General features: G+C 46.3%; 1 protein-coding gene across 1 annotated transcript in view; it reads right to left on the bottom strand.

The window, feature by feature from the left end:
* LOC131264314 (sodium/potassium/calcium exchanger Nckx30C) overlaps window positions 1-10826 on the bottom strand; it is a 64335-nt gene extending 53509 nt beyond the window's left edge. Inside the window, exon 1 of the mRNA XM_058266609.1 lies at window positions 9887-10826. Coding sequence (XP_058122592.1) covers window positions 9887-10826 — 940 coding nt within the window. The remainder of the gene's footprint in view (window positions 1-9886) is intronic.
* Between the last annotated feature and the right edge of the window lie 11908 nt (window positions 10827-22734).

The following is a 22734-nucleotide window of genomic DNA, read 5'->3' as shown; positions in this document are numbered from 1 at the left end:
AGAAAAAAAACCAGAGAGGTTACCGGAAGGACACCACTGGCTGACGTTAAGGATGGCTTAAACATCCTTCGTTCGTTCCACCGACGTGCGCACCGACGAGCGACTTTTCCCTGGGCGCAAATTTATGAATATTTTTGTTTCGGCTTTTGTTCTTTGCTGTGAGAAGTTTCACCTCCCATCCGTTTCGCGGCGAGATGGGGTGGATTTTTCTGGATAATTTTTGCATTTCTTTTCCCCATTCTCGTGTAGGGTTGGAAGAGGGAAGAAAAAGCCTCAAGCCGGTAGGAAAAATCCTCGGGCCGGAGATCGTGCACAATTTTTAAACCAACATCCTACACACTTTCGATTCCGGCCTCAATGTGGCTCAAGCCGGAAGGAATCCCGGTTGGAAATATGTAAATAGTGTCTGACTGCTTTACTTGAGTTGACTTTTCCTTCCCTTTTATTGCTTTGTTCCTTTCTTCGCTTTTGATAACTGACTTGAGAAATAAATAAAGCCAAAAATGGTAGAAGAATTGGATGCAAGCATTCCACAGAGATTTTCATTAGAATTTGAAACTTTCGGCCCCCGTTCTTATTGTGATTTCCCACATTTTGTAATTTTCCACACAATACCCTAACGAGAGTATTTTTGGTATCCTCTTATTCGAACAAACTGATTTTAGCAACACGATCGACTTTCCCATGCACTTCCAGGTATCGGTCAACATTTTCTCAGGTTAAATCGTTACCCAATGCATCGTTCTCACACGGTTCAAACCATTTTCCTTACGAGCTCGCAATAAAACTGTTCCTTTGTTAACGGTTTTAACACTCAATCAGCGGCTCGATGTCTTATCTGCGGTCGGTCGCGTCGAAGCCGGCGAATTATGGCAGCGTACACCAATGTCATAATTGGCCATAAAATTTATCTAATCAAATTTAACTGCCCGCCGGCCCGCATCGAAGCGATGGCGGTGGTAATATCGTAATGGAATCCACCGATCGCAAGTCAACGCGCTGCCACCCGCATTACGCGAAGACACACGGGCCACAATGTAATCCTACATAATTCACGATAATAAGGGGGCTTTCATTATTGCTTTCCCCCCGTCACTGCAAAACTGCCTTCGCACCACCCGACGATAAAGTTCTGTTTGGCCCAAAGTGGAAAGAACTCTCGCGTGAATTCGCGCGCCCGGACGAGCAATTGCTTTCGAGCCGCCCGTGAGCTCGCATTTTGTTGCGGGGTCGCGGCATTCGGCATTTTCCCGGCTGCTGATTGCATCGTGGGACACGTTTGGACCGAAACTTTCGTCCGATAATGGCCCCCGCGGACAACGACCGGTACCAGCAGCAATCGTTTCCGAAGACGGTCGCTTTGGGTCGCGAGTGGAAAATTAGCACAGCAGAAGTTCAATTGGAAAAGAAGATTCAAGCAGTCCAGGCGAGCCCCAGGCAGGCATTTGCTCCGTCCCTCCCATTCACTTGAGCGCGACAAAATTCAATCTTTGGACTTATCCCATTTAACCCCGTTTCGGTGGGGTGGAAATTTATGGCCCCACGCTTTCCCGGGGTCCGCGCGTCGGCAGAAACATGCCAGAATCCAGTCCACCCTACATCGAGGATTGGCGTTTGGCAAAAACGGAGGCCTACTGCAATTCCTTCGCGTTTCCACCGAGCACCAATGGAGGATCGAGCAATGGAAAGCCGCGCCTTCCTTATCGCTCTGGATCAACCCGTTTCAGAGGGGCGCGTTTTAAGCAGTGTATGTGTGTTTGTCGAATAAATTTCCCCCTCAAATGGTAGGGTACAACGGATGGATGAACGTAGACAGCGAAGGTTCGCGTCCTCCGAGTCGTTCGGCAGTGGCTTCCTTTGGAAAACTAGAACATGAGTTTTGCTCGATCAGTGAGTGGTCACGAAATGATTACTGTGTATATATTGAGACCGTTTCCGCCGACCGCATGTCACTGAATTAAGAAACAATTTCTGTGGCATGGCTTGTAGAATCCCAAGCTTCCTACCTACCACAGCAGTTCACCCAAGTGTTCGCCTACGTCCGAGCGCTTTTCGAGTATCTTCCATTTGGGTGAATTAATTTACTTTACTCCCCCCGCGCCCAAACCTCGGCGTGGCCCGCATAAACACGGCACACGGAGGAGCCTATCTCATGTTTATATCTCACATAAAATGATAATTTCAGAAGCCGTGCGCTCGCTAGTACGCCCGAGAAGACACCACGCCACGCCAGGACACACAAGTAAACAGAAGGAAAAGGATCGAGCTGGCGAGCTTATGGTGGAGCCTTTTAACGCGGGTTTCCGCAATAGTGCCCGCGTTCCGTGACCTCGGGCATTTTCTCCGGCCCCTGCCCATTGTTGGGGCGTTCTATTTCTTGTGCCCAACGAGTGGCTTTCTTTTTCGGTTCGCCCGCTTGGCGGTTCTAGCCATTCTAGCCGTTCTTGGCCGCATGGCCATTCCACCGGGGCACGATGTTCATCAGCCAAGGAGCAGTACAATCACTTGACCCATTTAATCGCTGAACGAACGCTACCGCTAGTAGCAGCTGGCGTGGCAAGCACATCACATTATAACCGAAATCATAACGACCCTTTTCATTTGTGTACCTTTCCGTTCCCTCCCTCGTCAAGTTGTTTTGTTTTTTCTTCTTTTTCCCTCTCTTCGCTGCAACTGTTTTCCGTAGCTCCGATTGCGCTTTACAATGGTTGTAATATTTGCAAATGAACGTTTAATGCGCATAACCGACCTCTCCCGGTTACCCAACGCTGCACAACGGCTAACAAATTACCTTAGTGGCCTTGGAACTGGGGCAAGGGTTACCGTTTTTGGAATCGCTGATTGACTCCAAACTAATGGAGTGCCCACGTTGAGATATGCAGCCGATTGGCGCATTGGGATGTGCGACCTAACGGGCATTGCACACGAGATACTCACTTAAATCGCTACTCGTTTATGACGACTTGATTTTTAATTGCTCTTCAGTTTATGCTATATTTAGAACGGCCAGTGCATGTTCATTGATGAGTCTAAACTTAAAATAGATTGGAAAAGTACCGATAGAATTGTATAGAATACTAATGGGATTGATTTTTATATTTGCCAAAAATGATATAGAGAAGCAGAGAATATTCAATGTATTTACAACAAAATCAAACAAATTCTATTTTTTTTTTTTTGAAAAACCCCTGTATGCCATATTGGGAAACAAACAAACAATTAGCTATGACAATGACACTTCTTAGGCGTAAGCAATTTCGTTACACCATTAAGTCAAATAAATAGCAAACAAAAATCATAGACGTGCTTATTTGTATTTCCTCAAAACTTTTTGCTCGCAATCGTTCCCTCGCACAATTTACAGCGATTTATTGTTCTAATAAAACTTAAATACAAGAGCCTCTTCGATATAAAGGAGAACGGGGAAATAACTCCCATCCCGGCCAGGCAAATTACATTCGTTAACGACAGAATAACGCTTTGTCAAGGTCGTGCTTACATATGCTTGGGTGCAAGCTACAAGCCCAAAGGATATTCTTAATGTTAAGGCGAGAGCAGTACAAAAACTGACAACCGAAAAGAAACACCAGTAAAGTGGTTGAAAAATCTAAAACAATTGAAAACATTCTTCAACAAACGAGGGATATGGGGTGCTGGGAGAAAACACGCACCATGCCGCCATGTTGAACCACCGTCAGTCGTAACTTTGCCGAAATTGATTGGAAAACATAAGAGGAAACAAATGTGCTAGCGTCGCGCCTCGACCGTTCCGGAAGGGACACACCAATTTTCTGTCGATTTTTTCGATTTGTCTGCCCTGCGTTTGCTCCGTGGGCTCGTAGTTTAGTATTTATGGCCCGTCGAACCGCGTTTGCCAGCGGCCGTTTCTTGAGTAGCCGCGTTGTCGGGCGTGTGCTATTCATCTCTCCCCCGGTTTGCTGGTGCTGGTGAGCTGAAACTTTCAGGAGCGCAGACCAAGAAGAAAACCACTCGGAGGCAGGGACCCTTCTTCTGGACCCCCTTGTCGCTTTTCATTGCTTTCCATTTATTTTTATGTTTGTTTCGTTCGGTTCAAACCGAACCCAAAAAGGAGAAACGGTTTCCGGGGAGCTATTTGAATCTCGTCTCAAACGACGATGGATGCGCGATGTTGAATAAATATTTCGAAATAAGTTTTAACTCTGTACCATTTCGAGACCATCAAAGCGATTCGTCTCGAGGCGCAGCAGGATCACTCGGGTGGTTGGTGGGCTTAGAATAAATAAAACATAACTGAGTCGACCCGAATGCTGCCACCAACATACAAGCTACCGCCTTGCTTCAGCGAGAAAAAAAATGGGCTGAAACGGCGTGAAATTCTTCTCTGAATTCAAGTTGTTTTCCCCTTTTGTTCTTTCTGCTCCCTTCAAGTGGAGCGGCAACATCTCGAGTTCAAAAATATAGCAGCTCAAGCATAAGTTCGACATGGGCGCGCGGTTCGATTTCGTGAAACCGGAACCACTGCCAGCCGATGTCGTTGACCAAAATCTTTATTCGACGGAAGGAAGCCCTTCCGGTCCGAGTGCGTTAGAACAAACATAAAAGCCTGGTCGGAGCTCGCGCTCGTGGTGACTTACCTCAACAGAACATGCAAAATAAAACAAAAGATGCTCACGCAAAAGAAGAAGAAAAAATACACACGAAAAAGGAATCAAGTATCCCATCAGGCCCGCAGTCGGTAAGGGGGAACCCAATGTAACCGAACGAACCCTGACAGTTTTCCCGCTGTAAGCTTTTATGGTTGAGTATTTGCATAAGTCAATACGCAATGTGGTGGTGGTGGCTGGCGCGAAAGCGCACACCATCCCAAGAGAAACACGCCTCCGGCACCGGAAAGGAATGAAAAACAAGAGCAAATAGTCAAGAACGCCTCAAGAAGTCGAAAAATCAGCTCACCATACAGGACGACCTGGGAGGTTTGGTTTTTTTTTGTTCTCCTCCCACCACGTTCTTTATGCGTGTTTGCCGTTGCCTTTCAAGTCGGATTTACCCGACCGTGTTGCTTATTGAAACACATAAAAGTGGTTTGGGTTCGATACTTTCGTACAACTGTTTGATTAATTCCATGTTCAAGCTGTTTGCAATATTGTTGGTATGAATATTCGTGAGATAAATCACTTGCCATTCCGTACCATTTCATGATTTTGTTTACCAATTCTTCAAATTCGACGTCTTGTTGTGCAAAATGGTAGCTTTCATTTATATTACAATAAATGCGAGCTCGTAAAACCATACTTCAAAAATAATAGATGCTCAAGCCCCAACACCACAACACCTTTACTGCATACCATCAACGCATTTATTTTTTCATCTACTCTAACATTGACCCGACTGAAAGGTCATTACACCACTACACCGCGAAGGTTCTCTTACACCTCGTGTTGTTTGTAATGATCATCATTTACCCTCCTCAGGTTCCTCATTTTCACCATTTCCACGGGTCCCCCCCCCTCACAGCACGATGTTATTTCATGCTCGCAGCCTGATTTATGACGCCTCTTGCTGGAGTTTGACATTTACATTCGCTGTCATTGGGGGAGGAATGTTTCATTTATTTCGTTAAGCAATCACGATGAACCCCAGCGGCCCAACGCCGAGTTGCCCTTTACAGTCGTCTACAGATTGCCTAGGAAAAAGAATAAACACTCACACACAGACACAATGTAGAAATGGAAAACCCAGGGCGCCCTGGGTACCTAGCATTGAATTTCCACGCTTTCTCTTATGCGCTACCTGTCCGGAAGAAGGGATTTGTATTTTTTCCCCAACCGACAAACTTTCCACCATAAAATGTAGCAAATAAAATTGTGCACCTTCCGTTCCTCCTGCGTCCGCCAAAAAAACCTTCCTCAGCTTCAAATGTGCTTCGATATTGTTCATAGACAACATTTCCTTCCGTGGACGTGTTAGAGGACAGCGTAAGAAGTAAGTATTCCGTGCCCGCAATGCCACCAACACTACCAGGCGCCCAACCTGGCAGCGGGTCATGTATTATGGAATGGAATTTTTCTTCGTTACAACATTAACACCTCGGTGTGGCATTTATTTGGTTTTGCCCTGGCGTTCTTTTCTCTACCAGCTCGAGCTCGAAACGGAACGAAATCGGATTAATAAAATTCTTTTCTATCGATTTTCCGCCCACCTTCGTTCGACGGCAAGGAAGGAAAGCTTCGCCCTTTCTTTTTTGTCCTTCGAACCTTGTGCGAACTATTTCGAGCTTTTACGACACCCATCCTGGAGGGACGGTGGAATATTGTAGGCATCGCTTGAACGGGTGTGTAATTCCGTTCGATCGTTCTAAATCGGTTCCCGGGACGAGCGAAAACGATGTCCTTCCTGGACCGTATCCTATCCTAGCTCGGCAGCGCTCCACGCAATCTAACATCATAATCTAGGATTCGAGGGTGAAAAATTTACGATCGAAACCGGGTGCGCAGAAAATGGATGAAATGTTAAACCCTTTCACGGACGACGAGCGTGAGCGAAAAAATGTCACCCGAACCGAGAAATGAAATAGTTTTAATGAGTTTAAATGCTTTTGACATTTTGAAAACTCGTTTCTCAGATGGTTTTTGTACGTTCAACGCTAACTCGCGCTGTGATCACTTTTCACTTGCTGGAACATTACCTTCCAGCCGGCCTCTGCAATCGCAATTTAGTTGAGGAAAATTCTTTCCCTACCATCTGCAACTCTGATTTCATCCGGTTGACTATTAATGTTGGAAAGCGAATGAAAAATGTTGGACAACTTTACCCTCCGTTATTCGCTTCAGGTTTTTGGGAGCAATTTTTCCCATTTCTAGCCGTTAACTCGGTGAAACGTGAAATAAATTAAACTCTACTTTTCAATTCCAGTAACTTCCATGATTTTGCTTTGCTCAATTTGATGCATTTTTGCACCAGACCATATTTTTCCAGTGAAAGTTTTCAGCTTGGCAGCAGATGTATTTTAATAAACAACGACACGACGTACGTGGAATTACATCCTCTGCCTCACAACAAGCACTTTTTTAGTTTTTAAATCAAGCTAATGATGTTCGTTTTGTTCCATCCAGCTGAAGTTGACGCGTTGACGAACAGCAATGGCCACCGTTATGCAATGCCTCGGGAAACACATCGTAAACAAGCCCGAAAGTTTTCGTTTGAACGCTCATTCATTCAGCCGACGGTTTATTCACCAGGAACCGTGGCGAAACACGGCCCTGTTGTTGTTATGTAACGCTCAAGGATGCCGCTATTTTCATAATCAACACTTCAGCTGACGGCACTGTTTTGGTTGCTTTTTTTCCGCAATGTTGGGAGCTATTAATGGTCCTTTGAGAAGGATCGTGTCTGCGTCAGTGGTAACAAAACATTCCATGAAAGTGTTTGCGTGAATATTTAGGTTTAAGTGTAGCAGTTTAGGAGCATTGCAAAGGGTAACAATGAACTAATTTTTTTTAAGGAATAAACTGACAAAAATGATATATAAATTCAATTTCAAAAAGATTTAACTGTGCCCCATGCGTAAGTTAGTTGAAAGGCAAAGAATATTCAACATTCCATGTTAAAAAATAAGTAGAAATTTAAAATCTTTGGCTTACAAATTATTCGAAAGATGTACAAAAAACATTTAACACAGCTTTTAATTATTCACGATGGAGGCGCCTGGTATTTCACGATGGAGGCGCCTGGTATTTCACGATTTTTTTATGAATTCTGGATTCCTTAACTTTTACTTTTCATTTCTTCTTTTCCTACTAAGCCTAAACGCAGTTTTTGAATATAGTTTTTATATTATTTTTTTAACATTCAAGTAAATCATAAATCATTCGTCTTATGTTCGACACGTCCTATACTTATTGAATCGATGCTGATGTTCAGGTGCAATTTTGTTCAACTCATCGCGACCCCGGGAACAAGTACCATCTTGAACGATGGAAGCTTTTCTTGCTCCAATGTCAAAGCTGTCGTTCGTTCCAGGGTACCATTGCAGTGGTGGATGGTGTGTTGTTCCAATCTTCCAACCCTTACACCGAACCACCGAGCAGACCCTCTTACCTAAGTAAACCCCTTTCATCGTTCCTTCTTTCGCCTTCCCCAGCGCTGGAACGCTATGCTGGCGTAACCATTAGAGCACGTGTTACCCAATTCGGTTAAAGATACTTCTCTCACATTTCTATCCACCCCGGTTTTGTACATCACGCATCTTTCTCTCCCCACCCGAAGGCGCTCTCTTTCGCTCTCCAAATCTCAGCCAGTACCCGTTTAGTCCTGTTCTCTTTTCCAGCCAACGATCTCTCTCGGGACGCACATCACGTGAATGGTGAAAACTCGTGCCCCACAAAAACGGGCACCGTGCGGGAGCGTGTTTTGTTCCCGAGCCGTGCGTCCCGACCGTGTTTGCAGCAGGGTTTGAAGAGAAAGTCATTGCGTTTGCTTCGCTCACCCGAGGATGCCAAAGCGAAAGCTTAAAAATTAAAAAAAGGGAAACAACCACAAACAAGAAATAGCCTCCTAGCCCCTTGAGGACGGAAACGCTCAAGGGGTTCGAGCAGCGAAAACTTCGAAGGTAAGGTTGAATCCTGCACACTCCAGTGCCAACGCTCGGCCCACGGGCGCTCGGTGAATACTTTCCACGGTGGTTGGCCCTTTTTATTTCGCTTCGTTACGGTACACCCTCGCGCGCTCCCGTGGCGTTTGATAATCGATACTCCCTGACGACGGAACCACGACGGCCATCAGAATGACGCGGACGACAACGACAGCGTCGAGGACAAAGTGGAGAGGACAACCGCGACGAGCTACCGTACGTACACACAGGATGCGCACAGGACGGCCTGCTGGAATCGCCGGAATCCTCACCGGAAGAACCCGCACCCGTAACGAGCAACGGGAGCACAACGATTCACGCTCTCCGCATCCCAGACCGCGCTCGGGACGTATCAGCAGGATACGAGCACGCTGTTGGCCTTGAAAAAAGAGCCTCATCCTCCCCCGCCTCTAGGATGCCGTCTTGGGATGCCTGAGAGCGGGAGCGGCGGAGATTGATTGAGTGGCAGTCGGAACGCTGGCACACCATTGACACCATCCGAAATCGAACGCTGTCACATCAAATTCTTCCAACAACCGCCAAACCGGGGATGGCAGTTGCTAAATTTCATTTGTTTGTCCGCTTTGTGTGCCGTTACATAATCGTCGATGCCGCTGTCCTGTTGCAAAAAAGAACATTGATACGATTTATTTCGGAATTTCGACCGGCTAAGTAGTGAGAGATTTGTTTTGAATGTACATCAACATCAAAGAAAACACCAGAATATCCCTGAGAGTACATGGGTTAACGTATGGAAAAGGAGCGTCAAAAGTAAATAGCAAAATTATAAAAAGCAAACTTCGCCAAAACCTCATAAAAATTCCTTGCTTCCAAGGATGCTCACCGTACCAACACTATCGAATACCTCACCGAACCATTTCGACATTGCTTTGCTTGCTTCGCAGCAACGCCGTCCATCTGCCGTGAATACATTTGGCGTAGATGAAAGCACTCCACGTTTCACACTCTCCCGTTTTCCCAATTGACTTTTAGCCAATTTTTCGTCGCCTCTCCCGCTCTTTCCCAGCCGCTTTGCTGCCGTTGTTCTCTTTCGCGCTCGCGGCAACACGCCCCGGGAGCGCTCTGCCAAGGACTGCCCTTACAGTGTCGTTAAGCGACATTCCTAGAACCGGATCGGAATTATCACGCTATCGATTAATCGCCCTATCTGTCGCCTTCGAAAATTCGTTCGAAAAACGCAAAAAAAAAAGAATATGACCTCCGCCAAGGGGAGGTAGAAGGAGGGAAAGAATAAAACGGAAACCCTTATATTACCGTTTGTCAGCTCCAGCAACGAACCCGGGAACATCGCCGTGGAGTTCCGGTCAGAGCTGCCGTCCGCGAAGGAGTCACCGCCGCGGGCGGCGGTCGCTGGTAGGAGCAGGGTGACGAGGGCGAGCCCCAGCACGAGGAACGACAGCAGACGGGACCGGGGCGCACTGGAGAGCCCGACCAGTCCCCGCAGTTCCCCCAGCTGGCCCCAAGGCACACGTCGGACGATGGAGGACTTTGCTTTCAGGACAACGCCACCGACGAGGCTGTAGCTTGTGCTGCTGCTGCTGCTGCTGTTGCTGCATAGGCTGCTGCTTTTGCTGCTTTTGCTTCTGCCGCTGCTACTTCTGCTGCTGCTCGTGGTGGTTGTATTGTTGGTGTTGGTAATTTGGTTTTTGTTTTTGTTGTTGTTGTTGTTGTTGTTGTTGAAGGTGGTACTGGTAATCGTGGGGGGCGCTGAAGAAGTGGTGACGCTGGTGCTGCCCGGGGCAAACGTCGTCTGCACCCCATCGTAGGCACACACGGCCCCGGCTTCCCTCTGCACTGCCACCGACGATGGTGCGGGAACGATCGAACCTGAGTTGGGTGTTGCTGGTGGGGGTGGCGTTGGGGCGGTTGGCGACATGTGCAACGGGTTCGGCCGTCCTGTTGCAGCCATCCGGTTGCTCCTGCCCCCGTCGCAACCGTGTCTGGGGCAGCCCGCGCCTCGGCTGTGCATTATGGCCGGGGCGGTGTTATTATTATCGGCGTTGGTAGCAATAACAGTAGTAGTGGTCGTCCTAGTAGGAGTAGTGGTAGTAGTAGTAGTAGTACTAGTAGCGGTAGTATTGGTGGCTGATTTTCGGCTGCGACCCGCTGCTGCGGCGGGCTGGTGCATCGACGTTCCGGTCGGCGCACGACACAGCGACAACGTTAGCGACAACGACGGTGGCGATAGCTTCATTGCGTCCTTTTTTTCTAGAAAAAGAGAACCCTTTCCGGAAGAAAAAGGAACGCCGTCTCCGTATCAAGGGTTGCGGTGCGCGGGCATGGCGTTTCCGCTTTCCGTGCTGTCCTCGTACGCGTACCGTAACCGACGGTTGGATTGCTCCGGACGCGCTCGCTGCTGAATCACATGAACACACAACAGCCGAACGGAGATTCGAAAACCGTAACACCTCCCCGTCGGCGCTTTGGTGTGCGTTCCGTCTGTTTCCGGTACTGTACTTCTGCCTCTTCTTTACGGAACTTCTAACACCTCCCGGGACTCGAACGATGTCCCACGTTCTAGGAGGGGATGTCTCTCAGACACTTTTGGCTTCTTCTATCGCGCTACATTCAGGAAGGACACTCGGAAACAAATAAATTCCGGAAGCGCCCTTGCGTCGAGCGGTCGTTCGTCTATGGTGCTACACGCTCATGCATGTGCGAACCTCAGGTGCCTGGGAGGGTGCGTTTATACGTGCGTGTTGTACGCTACTTCCAGGCGAAAACACATTGCCAAGCACAACTTCCTTACGACGGGCACATAACACTCATTTTCAACACACACACACACTAGCTGGAAAGGGGCCAACGATTTGAGGTGAGGATTTAGGGGGTGGGGTACACGATTAACCCGGGCCTACCCGACGACTTTGCACACCAACAGCGCGAGCATCAAAAAGGAACCGAGCGAAACCAGCTTCTACCGAAACCGGAACAATTTGTCTAGGGGCTTTTCGTTTCACTCGCGCATTATGCCACCATTTTCACCGAGGGATTTTCCGATGACGGGAGGCCAGTTTCGAACAACGGATTCACCCATTCGTCGCTAGCGTTTCGATCATTCGTTTCGCTTTGGCTTCTCTTTGGCACTTCGCACTCCAGCGCGCTGCTTCAGCTGCGTCTCGTCGAAGCCATCACCATCAGCTTTTACGAGCCTCTAGGCATACACACGCGCACACGCGTGCACACACTCGCACGTGCGCATACACACACACACACATACACACACGTACACGAGCAGACCGAATCACACCTAAACCGGGAACGAAGGAAGAAAAATCACTACCAACCGTTCAGCGAAACCGATTCCTGGGAAAGGAAAACCGTTCTAGCACAAAACTACAGGGGTTTTTTCTTCTACTTCTTCCCTTTTCCACTAAGTAGTTGCAAGGTTTGCACAGATGGGCTGGATATGGGAGCTGGCCACCATCTCTTCGGTGTCCGGATGCGCTCGGTTTCTTCCAACGGTTCCCACAGGGTTCCGGGGGTTTGCCGTGCCGGAATGTCTCACTTTTTTCCCCGTACGCCGCCCCAAGACCTATGGTTCCCTTCCGCAGCGTAGAGTGTTGGAACAAATTGTTGTTATTGTTACAAAACCGTATCAGTATAGTTATATACAGGGGATAACCGGAGGTATTGTTATCGCAGTGGACGCGCACGAACTAACCGACCTACGCGAGAGCACCGAATGGCACCGGGACGGCAGCGAAAGCTCGCTCGCTGTGGCTGGCAGGCTTTGAAGTCCTGTTTTTTTCAGTCCTTCGTCGTCCTGCACGACCGCTTGCTCGTTCTAACAGTCCTCCGGTCCTGCTCACACCGACGGAACACTCGGTTTTTCGGGAGAGAGAGAGAGAGTGGAAACCTCGAGACCCGTCAGCGAAAACCCGTCTGGAAATAGGAAAATTTAGTCGATAAAACCTGGTCCACCGAAAGGGCTACTGCTTTGGCTGCTCCACCGAGCCGATTCACGATAACCATGAGGTCTTGAATCAAAGACAGATAGAGGGAGAGAGAGGATAAAAGCAAGGCGAATTCAGGACTCAAACATCCGCTTTGCCGGTAAGTTTTCACTCTCCTTGGTGGCAAGTGCTTCGATAAAAAGCTCCCTACTCTGGGATTGGAAAGGAGAGAGCAGAATAAAAATGGAGAGCGAGAATAGTACGCAAGAGTCGTTGCTACAAGCTACTGCCATACGAAACCTCCACCGAGATGAAAGCTTTCCCCGAAGATCCCAAAAACACCGTACTCCAACCAAGGATACCAACCCACCATTCGGGAAACCTTTTTCCTCTATCTGCACGCGTTGTTCGATGTGTGCACACCCGCTATCGGTTGCGTTCGGGGGAAAATTCGTCCACGAATATCGCAAGCAATGGTCAGAGCAAAAGAAAGGATACTACAGTTACACAACCACAACAAAGTGTGTGTTTGCTAAAATCGGAGCGAACCTAAAGCATCCCTCGACTCCGGTTCATTCACAGGAGCATCGGAGAGTTGCTCAATGCGGTCCGCAATCGAATACGATCGTACTACGGCCACGGGTAAAACACACATTTCCGAGTGCTCCATGTGATGTACTTGTATAAATTATGAGCAGTAGTAAAGTTTTCCCTCAAGAGAACCGTCACTGTGAAAAGCTCTTTGCGTCTGCTTACCATTGTGTTTTGCTCGTGCGGTCATTGGAAAAAGCTAAAGTACTATGCCATTCCATTTCTGTTCGCTATTAAAAGTAAGTTTAGAATAGTCCAAAATGAGGGTGATTAATTTATGTAATATATTATGTATAAGATAATTTTAAGATTCAATTGAAAAATTGGGTTGCATAATTATTTGATCCCATCGCATTCGAAAACGTTGCATTACTCGCCCAATGATGTATCGAACTGATTTCCGATTTGCTTTTAATGAAACAGCTTTGCTAATTATGCCAGAAAAGCAGAAGCCAACCGGCGCCGGACGATCTTTGGCAAAGATAAAAACATTCCAGATCCCGATTCGCTCCGTTCTCGCCAGCAAAACGTAACCAGCTGTGCGCAAGCTCCTCGTCGGTCTGCACGAAGGAAACAAGCAGTACCGAAAACACACAGAGATAGGCCAACGAGCACCATTGCCGCACAAACACACCGACACGAAGTGGGCTGGTTGGTGAGGAGGAGTCCTAGTTCTGCTAGCTCCATGTACTGGGCCAACCACAACCACAGCGAGCCTTGGGCCCGTCAGGAATGTGGAGCAGCGGAGCTAGGGCAAGCCGACCCAAATAGGAGTAGGACCGAGGTGGCGAATGTCGAATGGTGTGTGTGCGTGTGCGAAAACCCGAACCGCACGAGAGCCCCGAGCCAGGATGTGCATTACTCTCCGGGGGTTGTTTTTCGCAGCGAGCGATGGCCTAGGATAACCGAGCATCGAACGGGAAAGCTCCGAAGTCCTCGCCGCCAGCCAGTCTCTCTGCGCTTCCCATTTACTGTCCACTGCTCTCGGACAACGGAAAGCTCACCTAGCGTGGCTCCCCACTAGAGTAGCACACTGTAAGTGCGGTTTCTCCGTGTGTGTGTGTGTGTGGGTATGTTTGTGTGTTTATGCACACCTCCCACAAGTCGGGAATCCCGTTCGGGCGTCGGGAAAGCTTGAACGCTGAGCGACATCAATTTCAACTTCGAAAAATGGTGCAGTCTAGCGCAATGTTGTCGATGATGCATGCTTAAAGAACCACTACTCGATGCCCCAAATACTACACCGGGAAAGAATTTCTCCTTTTTCCACTTGATTGTATTTTTAGTTTTTTTTCGTTTGTTTTCCTCCCGAGTGGGATCGACTGCACCGAAGCGGAGGCCGCGGGCGCCCGTCGATTTCGGAGACCGGGTTCCATTCCACTAATTTCATTTATTTCTCGTGGGAAAAACAAACGGGTCCTTTGAGCAGCGATTGCTAAAAAGCGTCGTCGACAATTAGCCAACGATCCAGATTGGAGCGCTCGGAGGGGTTTGGAGATAAAATGCGTGATTTTCGGTGGTCCGCCAACCGGGAAACGGGAAAAATACGAAAGGACGAAGTATAAATTCCTATCCGGCTCGCCTAGGCTAGGTGGTGGTTAAAAAGCATGCGCTATGGCCATGGCAGTCGGGAAGTCGGGAATGGGGGTTGCTCTAGCGGTACTTTTCATTGCACTCGCCGAAGGGATGTGCGTGCCGACCCGTGGAACGTATGTGGGCGTCTGTGTTTGCTCCAGTTTTCGAAACCGCTGGCCCACTCGCGGCCCGCTACTGGCCTGCCTTCCTATGACCTCCAAACAGCCAAAGGAGAAGGGACATGCCTTTGAATTTATTATATATATGCACAGCCGATCCTGGGTAAGGTCGATTTAGGATAATAAAATGTTCTGTCTTATGCGAGTGAATGTTCCATTACGAAAAATTGCCTGTTACGGACTAACTTTCGTATTTATTTCAATATTAGGGACGTATCGATTGTAAAGGGAACTTGTTTGAAAATAAAAATTATTTATGAAACTCCTAATGAAATAAAACATTTGTCAAATTATCAACTAATAAAAACAAATGAAAATATCAATAAAATATTCAATACTTTGCCTACAGTAAAGATAAATAGTCTTGTCTGAAATCTAACTTTGTCCAAATTCAACTGTGCTGCATATATTTCTTCTTGTTGTTTGGCGACAAATCAGAAGCTATTTTCTTTACTAGATATACCAGCTATTTTCTTTACTAGACATATAACGCGCACTACCTATTAGACAATTTTATAACCTATGCCTCACCAGTAAGGTCCAATTGTGCTCATTCTCACAAACAAAACTTGCAACGAGTTCAACACAAATTCCCAAAGATTATACTAAGAGTTCCTTCTTGTGTACAGAACGTCTTTACTGCATCAGAGCTGTATTATGAACACCTTAATCCAAACCTTAACAAACCTCAAAACCAGCTTCATAAATAGATGTGCAGGCAGAACCTATCAAATGATAAGAGAACTTCAGTCCGTAGATCATCACATCTAGGTTATTAGTCAGTAAGTGTTAATTAGTATGTAGAAGTTATTGTTATTAATAGATTAGTTATTAGGGTAGGTTTATATGTAATTTAGCAATAATATTCTACTGGAGGGTTTTTTTCATTATATTATTTTTTTCCCTCATACTACACAAATCTTACATAATAGTATTTCAAAAATGTATTGTAATTTATGTATATTTATTTATTTTTTTATTTATGTAATTCAAAAACCCACAAATGGTACATCAATGTAAAGAATGAAAATAAATTGTATACAACTGCAACTACTACTTGCAGTTGTTCAAAATCTTACAGAATTTCGTTGTGTTTGAAATTATATATACCGATAAGATTCTAATGTACATTCTTTGCCTCGAACCTGTATTTTATTCTTGACTGTTGAAAATAAGCAGAATGTCGACAAGAACCGTCCCCGGCATTGACAGTGACATCGAACGGCGTGCTGATTGTGCACATTTCCGGTCAACCTCAAGAACACGATTAAGGTGGCACACCGAAAACCTCCGAAGGACAGGTTAGGTTCGTACAACCTCAAACGGCTCACACGCGCCTATGCCTGTGAGGGTGTGTGCGTGTGTGTGTGAGAGAGAGGAGGAGAGGGTGGTTGGGTGGGTAAAAGTTGACTACCCGCCCCTCGAGTGTAGTACGCACCTCGACAATGGCCGTTGGCCGTTTACTCGTAAATCATTCGGGGAGGGCTTACCGAAGGGATCCGCTAGCGTTTGCCGTGGGTTGCCCGGTTTTTTTTCTCTTTCCCCTTCTCGAGAATGAATATTGTTCGTTGACTTTCCGCCAATGTACGTTACCGGTTTTCCCTCCACCCATTCGTGGCCGTCTCACACTCCCGAACGGAAGGAATCGCATCGAAACGTCCTTCTGCCGAACATTAACCTTTTTTCTCTCGCCACATTAAAACGAATATTCCGTGCGCCCGTTGTGTCCCACACCGGCAGGCACGATTTGGCTCGGGGCTCGTGGAAAGTTTTCCCCGCTCCCGGGCTCCCCGTCGCTACCAATGGGGCTGCCACCGGTCGACGGACCCGCTGGCACTCCGGAATCAGGCCACGTATTGGCAATTATTTTCATGTTTTGGCCCCCGTCTCACACTTTGGGCCGGCACACGAAATCCGAAATCAAAACCTGTGGCCAACGGTGCGCCGTTCGGGGACCGTTCGCTCGGAGGGTATCAAAGTTTGCATTCGGCATTTGCACCTTTACACGGCGCACGCTTTCGATGTCGTGGTCGTGAAAGAAATCGGTTTATTCCGTTCGCTTCCACCTTTGCAAACCCTACCTCCCGGCGATCCGATTTACTAGCGATGTGGAGTTTAATTATATGGCACGAGCCGGCACCTTCCTCAGGGGTCTCAAGCACGTTCAAGATCCGCCGAGGGAAACGGGCGGGTGGTTGAAAACGAAATAATAATGGCCACGAAACTACACGTCGCCGCTTGTTGGCAGCCATCAAACAATCAGCCAAATGGGAGAACTCACAAATTGACCCTAATGTGGAGGCACGGGTCGGGTTTAGCTGGGTTCGGGGGTTGGCTTTTTCTGTCCTGCTGTCGGTAATTTGCATTGAAAACGTTTTTTGGGGAGAGATTGTTGTAGTTGTTGTTTTGTAGTTCGCTCGTCAGTAAACACTTTTTGAAACGAACTCACACACCGCTTTCAAAGGTGTCAAAAGAGTTGGAGAAACACGTGACACAGCAAAGTCCAATTTTCCGTACCATGCGTATTGAAACACAAACTTTTTATTCCCCATTGCAAAAGTATAAAGATTATACTTTTCTTATTTTCGTACCAACATGTGTTGGAATTATATTCCGCTTTCCCTTTGAAAGCAAAATTTGGCAACAAGACAACGTAAATTTGTATGTTCGGAAAAGTGAAGAAATGTGAAAAAATTTAACGAAATTGTAGAAAAATTGGAGCCAAATTGCCGATGCCATAAACGGTGTAGAAAAATAACAAAAGTATTAAAAATCGCGCTGTTTCAAGGTAAAAGTTCTAGGAGAACACGAATGACAGGCGTAGTCACCTATGTTAAGCTAAAATCCAGCGATTATTGAAATTGCACATCGACTGTTGTCTCTAAAGCATCTGACTTTGTCTCTAACCCATCTGGCTTTGTCTCAAGTCGAAAACCAGAGAATAAACAAAGTAATTGTGGTTATGCTGTAAGAAAAAATAATATTTAACCGAACTCCAATTTAAAGAGCATTTTTCGCACAACCCATATGACGTTTTACAAAATACTAATTTTTAATGAAAACCTTATTGCAAATATAGGAACATTGAACACTGCAAAGAACACCGAAAGATGTTCTACTATCGTGTAAGGATGGCGACGAAGCTTCACTTCCGATAAAGCGCCTAAACCTGAAAAGCAAAACGAAAAGGAAGCCGATTCAGCAAATCCATCACGAGCGTCCCATAATGGGCGGCCATTGAAGAAGAAGAAGAAGAAAGCAGAGCGCAAAAGGTGTGTTTACCTATGAGATGGTGAAATGACCACCAAGGCATGTCTTTCAGGATGATTGAGCTGACATTTTGAAGTAAATAGCCGACCGGCCCAGAGCCGTTGGCGTGCCTAAGTTTTCCGGCCGAATGGTGATGGCATTTCCAATAGGACATCCAGGAGCGTGCTACAAGTCGCGGGGTGAGGTGGGTCGGAGATGTGATAATTTCGCTCCGTCGGAAATAAGGAAGCAAAACAAGATGTTTTGGGCTTGGACGGATGGTGCGACCGGCCGTGATGGTCGTGAGAAATAAACCACAGAGACAAGACACCGACAAGTACCGAAGATTGTCAGCGTACGGAGGCACGAAATAATATTGCCGTCGTTTTAGAGGAGTAAAAATGTAAATAAAGTCGATAGCGATGGCGATTCGAAACGTTCGATTCGAATGAATGGAAAAATAATACCGGCTCCAAAACCGACCGAACCCCACGCCACCCACAATCAATCATTCATTTCCCATCCCATGTGTAGCTTCACCGTACACGCCCTCCGCCATTTCGGCATTTCACCTACAGCTTCGCTATTCTTCGCACATACAATACATTAATAATGCCTGTATTCCATAATCCAACCGGGGAAGGAAGGAAATGGCCGAGAACATCGAGCCACTCTTTAGCGAAAAGGCGAGCCAGTGAGCCGGTGTGTTCCTTCCGACAGGCCGGCGGGTGGGAAAATTATGAGGAAATAAGCGGTAGATAGAATTGACCGAGTACCAGCGCGTCCTGCGAATACCAGCTCGTGTGTCTGGCGGCCTGGCGAATGGCCTTACTGTGACGGACGATAGGATCGAAGCTGCCCTCTAACGAGATTGGGATCACCCCACTGGAGCTTTAAGGATAGCTCACAACGATTGGTCATCGATGCATTTTTGTTTCTTCATTTTCTCAAACCAATTACTTGATTGAATGTGGCATTGGGTATCATTAATCCTAAGGAATGAATTAAACTATTAAAACCGCAACTTTGTTACGTGGCATTAAAATACACACAGCCAAAGAACCGTTTAAACCGTGAAGCATTTTTTTTTTGTTTTGTCTCATTGACCTCATCCTCATCTCATTTTTTTTTTACTTTATCTCATTTACCGCGACTGTTAATTTCATAGATTTTTTTTAATGATCTCGATTATAATAAACATACATAGTTATAGTATTATTGGAAGTCATTTAAGAATAAAATATAGGTATAAAGAATGTTGGATCAGAAATAATAAATAAGTTATAAGTTTTAATTTTGATTTCTTCGATTTCTTCGATTTTTAAATACTTATTTGATGTTTGTATAGTTATTAAAATAAAACGTTTTATGTCAATTGTAGGAAAAGAAATAAAACGATGAAGTGTAATAAAAGATAGCTTCTGAATTTTAATTACTACAAAAACATATTCAAAAAACTTAAGCCTATCATGATATGGGTTACGTAAAAGTGCAGTCCAATTCATAAAATAATATATTCTATTTCATGGATGTATGAATTTTGTGTGGTGAAGAGCACTTATCCTTTGCAAACCCGCATTTTGCATGCGGTGCAACGAAGAATGGCAAATAATCGCAAGGCAAACAAGTACTCACAATCGATGCTGATGACAATGTTGCAAATCTTCCGGTTATCCTGGTCCTTGCTGACCCTTGTTATGCAATCCTAAAGCCCGACCCCATGAACCCAGGTCATCTTGCACCGCCACATCAATCCACCTTGTTATGACTGCACCGTTACGCCATTCGAAGCATCGCCTTTTCGGAGGGGGGCCACAAGGATTGTAGGAGGGCCCAATGCTGGACACAACGATTGTCAACGCGTTGGTGTTGTGCCCGGTGGGACTTTATCTTTATCGCATGCAATCCGTCTGATGGATCGGACCGGTGTGTTACGCGAAAGCCATCGAAAAGGTCAATGAATAACCGTGGCGGCCATTAGTCGCCCCGAACGACTGGTGTCGATGGGCGTAGGGCGTCTCCTTGTTGAGCGTGTCCACTTCGACCGCACGGTTTGCCCTTTTTGTGTCTACTCCAGCGAACGACCGGGCGTCAGGACGAGCCCCGTTGTTCAACGGTTTTCCGTTTTCGGTAAGGCACATCCGGCTCCGGCTAGTACGCTGTCAATAGCCTGTCCGGGCGCCTTTCACCGACGCGGGAGGGCCTTTTCGTTATTATTATTATTATTTTTTCCACCTTTTTCCGGCGTCTTGCCTCACTGGAGAAGCTTCCGTAGTCAGCACGGCACCACAAGAACCATTCCAACCGGACAATATAGGATCTCCCCACGAGCCGACGATAATGGTGCTTCCTGTGCGTTTGTTCTTTTTTCCTGCTACTTCTCCTTCCTCTTCTCTCAACATCTTCCAGCAGCTTTCACAAGAAGCAATGCGGTTCATGACTTTATTCTTTTCCTTATTTCTTCACATTGATTCTGGTCATTTTTTCCATCCGCTTCCTCCCTTCCGGTACGCTCCTTGCTTCCTTCCTTACTATTTTCGATATAATTTTGTCCTTACGACACTGGCGGACGGGGAGCAGGTCGTTTGGCAATGACGCAGACGAAATGGCACGCAACCGGCTACGCAACGTCGGCCATGCACGCCATCCAGGACGAGCGCGGGGCCGAATTCGGAGGCATTCGTTAATAGATAGTTGATTAACATTTTTTATGACGCCCGCTATTACATCGGGACGGTGTGTAGGAGAAAAATATCGCTGGGAGGTTATCGCTTTCCACCGAAGAGCAGAAGGGCCAACCTGGAGGAAGGGAGACACTTCCTTGAAGGTCACGGTGGAAAGTAAACGGTACCATCAACATTATCAAACTACATGTTAAAATGTCTTCAACTGTTTAGTTTTGGAGATGGCATGGGAGTTAGGATTGACTGATTGATTGGATCTGCACTTGAAAAATGTGCAACTCAAGGATACAGATTTTATCCACGGCATCAGTGTCAGTATTTTAGCTAGCATTTGTTTTTCAAAGGATATGTTTATAATATTTTTCGTCTTAGATTTGCAAATCTCATTTTCAAAATATTAAGCCCTTTATTGCTTCTTTTTCCTTACAATAAGTTTAGTAACAGCTTCGATATAGATCATGTCTAGCTTATAATCGATGGACTTTTGTGAGCCCTGTTCCGACAGGTTTAGAATATAATCAACACTTGTCATGTGCGATAATCAATCACCATCGGTTTTAGTTTTTGTTGAGAAAATCCTCAGGACCCAAGTTGTAAGACCCTTCTTTGAAGTCCACGTTGTCATCAATCGCCATTGGAATGGAATTCCCTTTTTCTCTCACCTTTTCTCTTCCCTCAATACACATGCGCTTCCAACTCGTACATCCGCACGTCGACCCCGTCAAGGCCGATTAACATAAGTAGTGCCATCTATCACCCCCGGTAGGTAACCCAGCTCCTCGGTTCACTACGCAGGAAACCCGTTTGTCCCGTCTACCCCTTTTTTTTGCTCCATGGACTCGTCATACACATCGCACCGTTGACGCACTTGGAGGTGTCCCAGTGGAGCTCGGGGATTTGACCTCTTACCTCATCCTGCTGGAAAAACCGACCCGCTGAACGTTCACCACTGGTTCACCCAAATTCGAATCCCAATCCAAGAAACAGTCGGAACAGTCCAAGCAGGAGAGTGTTCCTTTGGAACTGTGGTCTTTGTGTACAAAAATTTTGAAAGGCTGGTACCAACGTCTTTGGGGGAAAGGATAGTAGTTAAGACTCACACTCGTAATGCCGGTGAGCCAAGACTTCCCGGCTATCTGTCTGGAAACGCCTGAAATTCGGTGTTTTTCAAAGGAGTACAATGGTACAACAGAATACCGAGAGAGATTACAAGCCAGAAATCTAAGGGAGTTCAAACGCCGTATACGTGAAGCGGGTTGTCTTGGTCTTTGACTATGACAATCATGAGTAAAAAACTGAACAGGGACTTTTTATTTTTTATTATTTAATGTAAATTAATAGAATGAATGAGGCTACATAGTGTTGAGAAACGCGCGCGTAAATGAGGATAATTGGTGGACATGGCTGTACAAAAAGAACTAATAGTACCTCCACATCTCGCTGTAGTTGGGACCCTTTCTGTTCTTGATAGTGGCACCACATTATCAACCAATGGTAATTGGCGGTGGGAACTACAAACAGAGCAAAAATACCCTTTTACACTCCGGAAGGTGTTGCCTCCTTAACCTTGGGAGACTCGGCGATTTACCTTTCGAGGTGATTGCTCGGGACCGTTGTATGCAAGGAACAAGATCAGGTCCCTTAAGTAGTACTGATGGGTTTCACCACACTATCAACCATTGATAGCTAGCGGAGTTTACCAAAACTGTGCGAAAATACCTGCCCTACTCCGAAAAGTGGCCTCCTTTTGCTAGTTGGGAAATCTAAGATGTACTCCCTTATGCAATCGATGGCGACCGTTGTATGAATGGAGCGGAGTTGGATGCGATTGTTCTGGAGAGTAATGCCCCAATGCCCCCTTTCGTTTGATGATTTATATTTAAGCGGTGAGACTCATCATCATCATCATCATCATGTAAACAAATCAA

The sequence above is a fragment of the Anopheles coustani genome, chromosome 2 (assembly GCF_943734705.1).
Source record: "Anopheles coustani chromosome 2, idAnoCousDA_361_x.2, whole genome shotgun sequence".
Classification (NCBI taxonomy): Eukaryota; Metazoa; Arthropoda; class Insecta; order Diptera; family Culicidae; genus Anopheles; species Anopheles coustani.
This window is presented reverse-complemented; position numbering and strand designations above follow the sequence as displayed.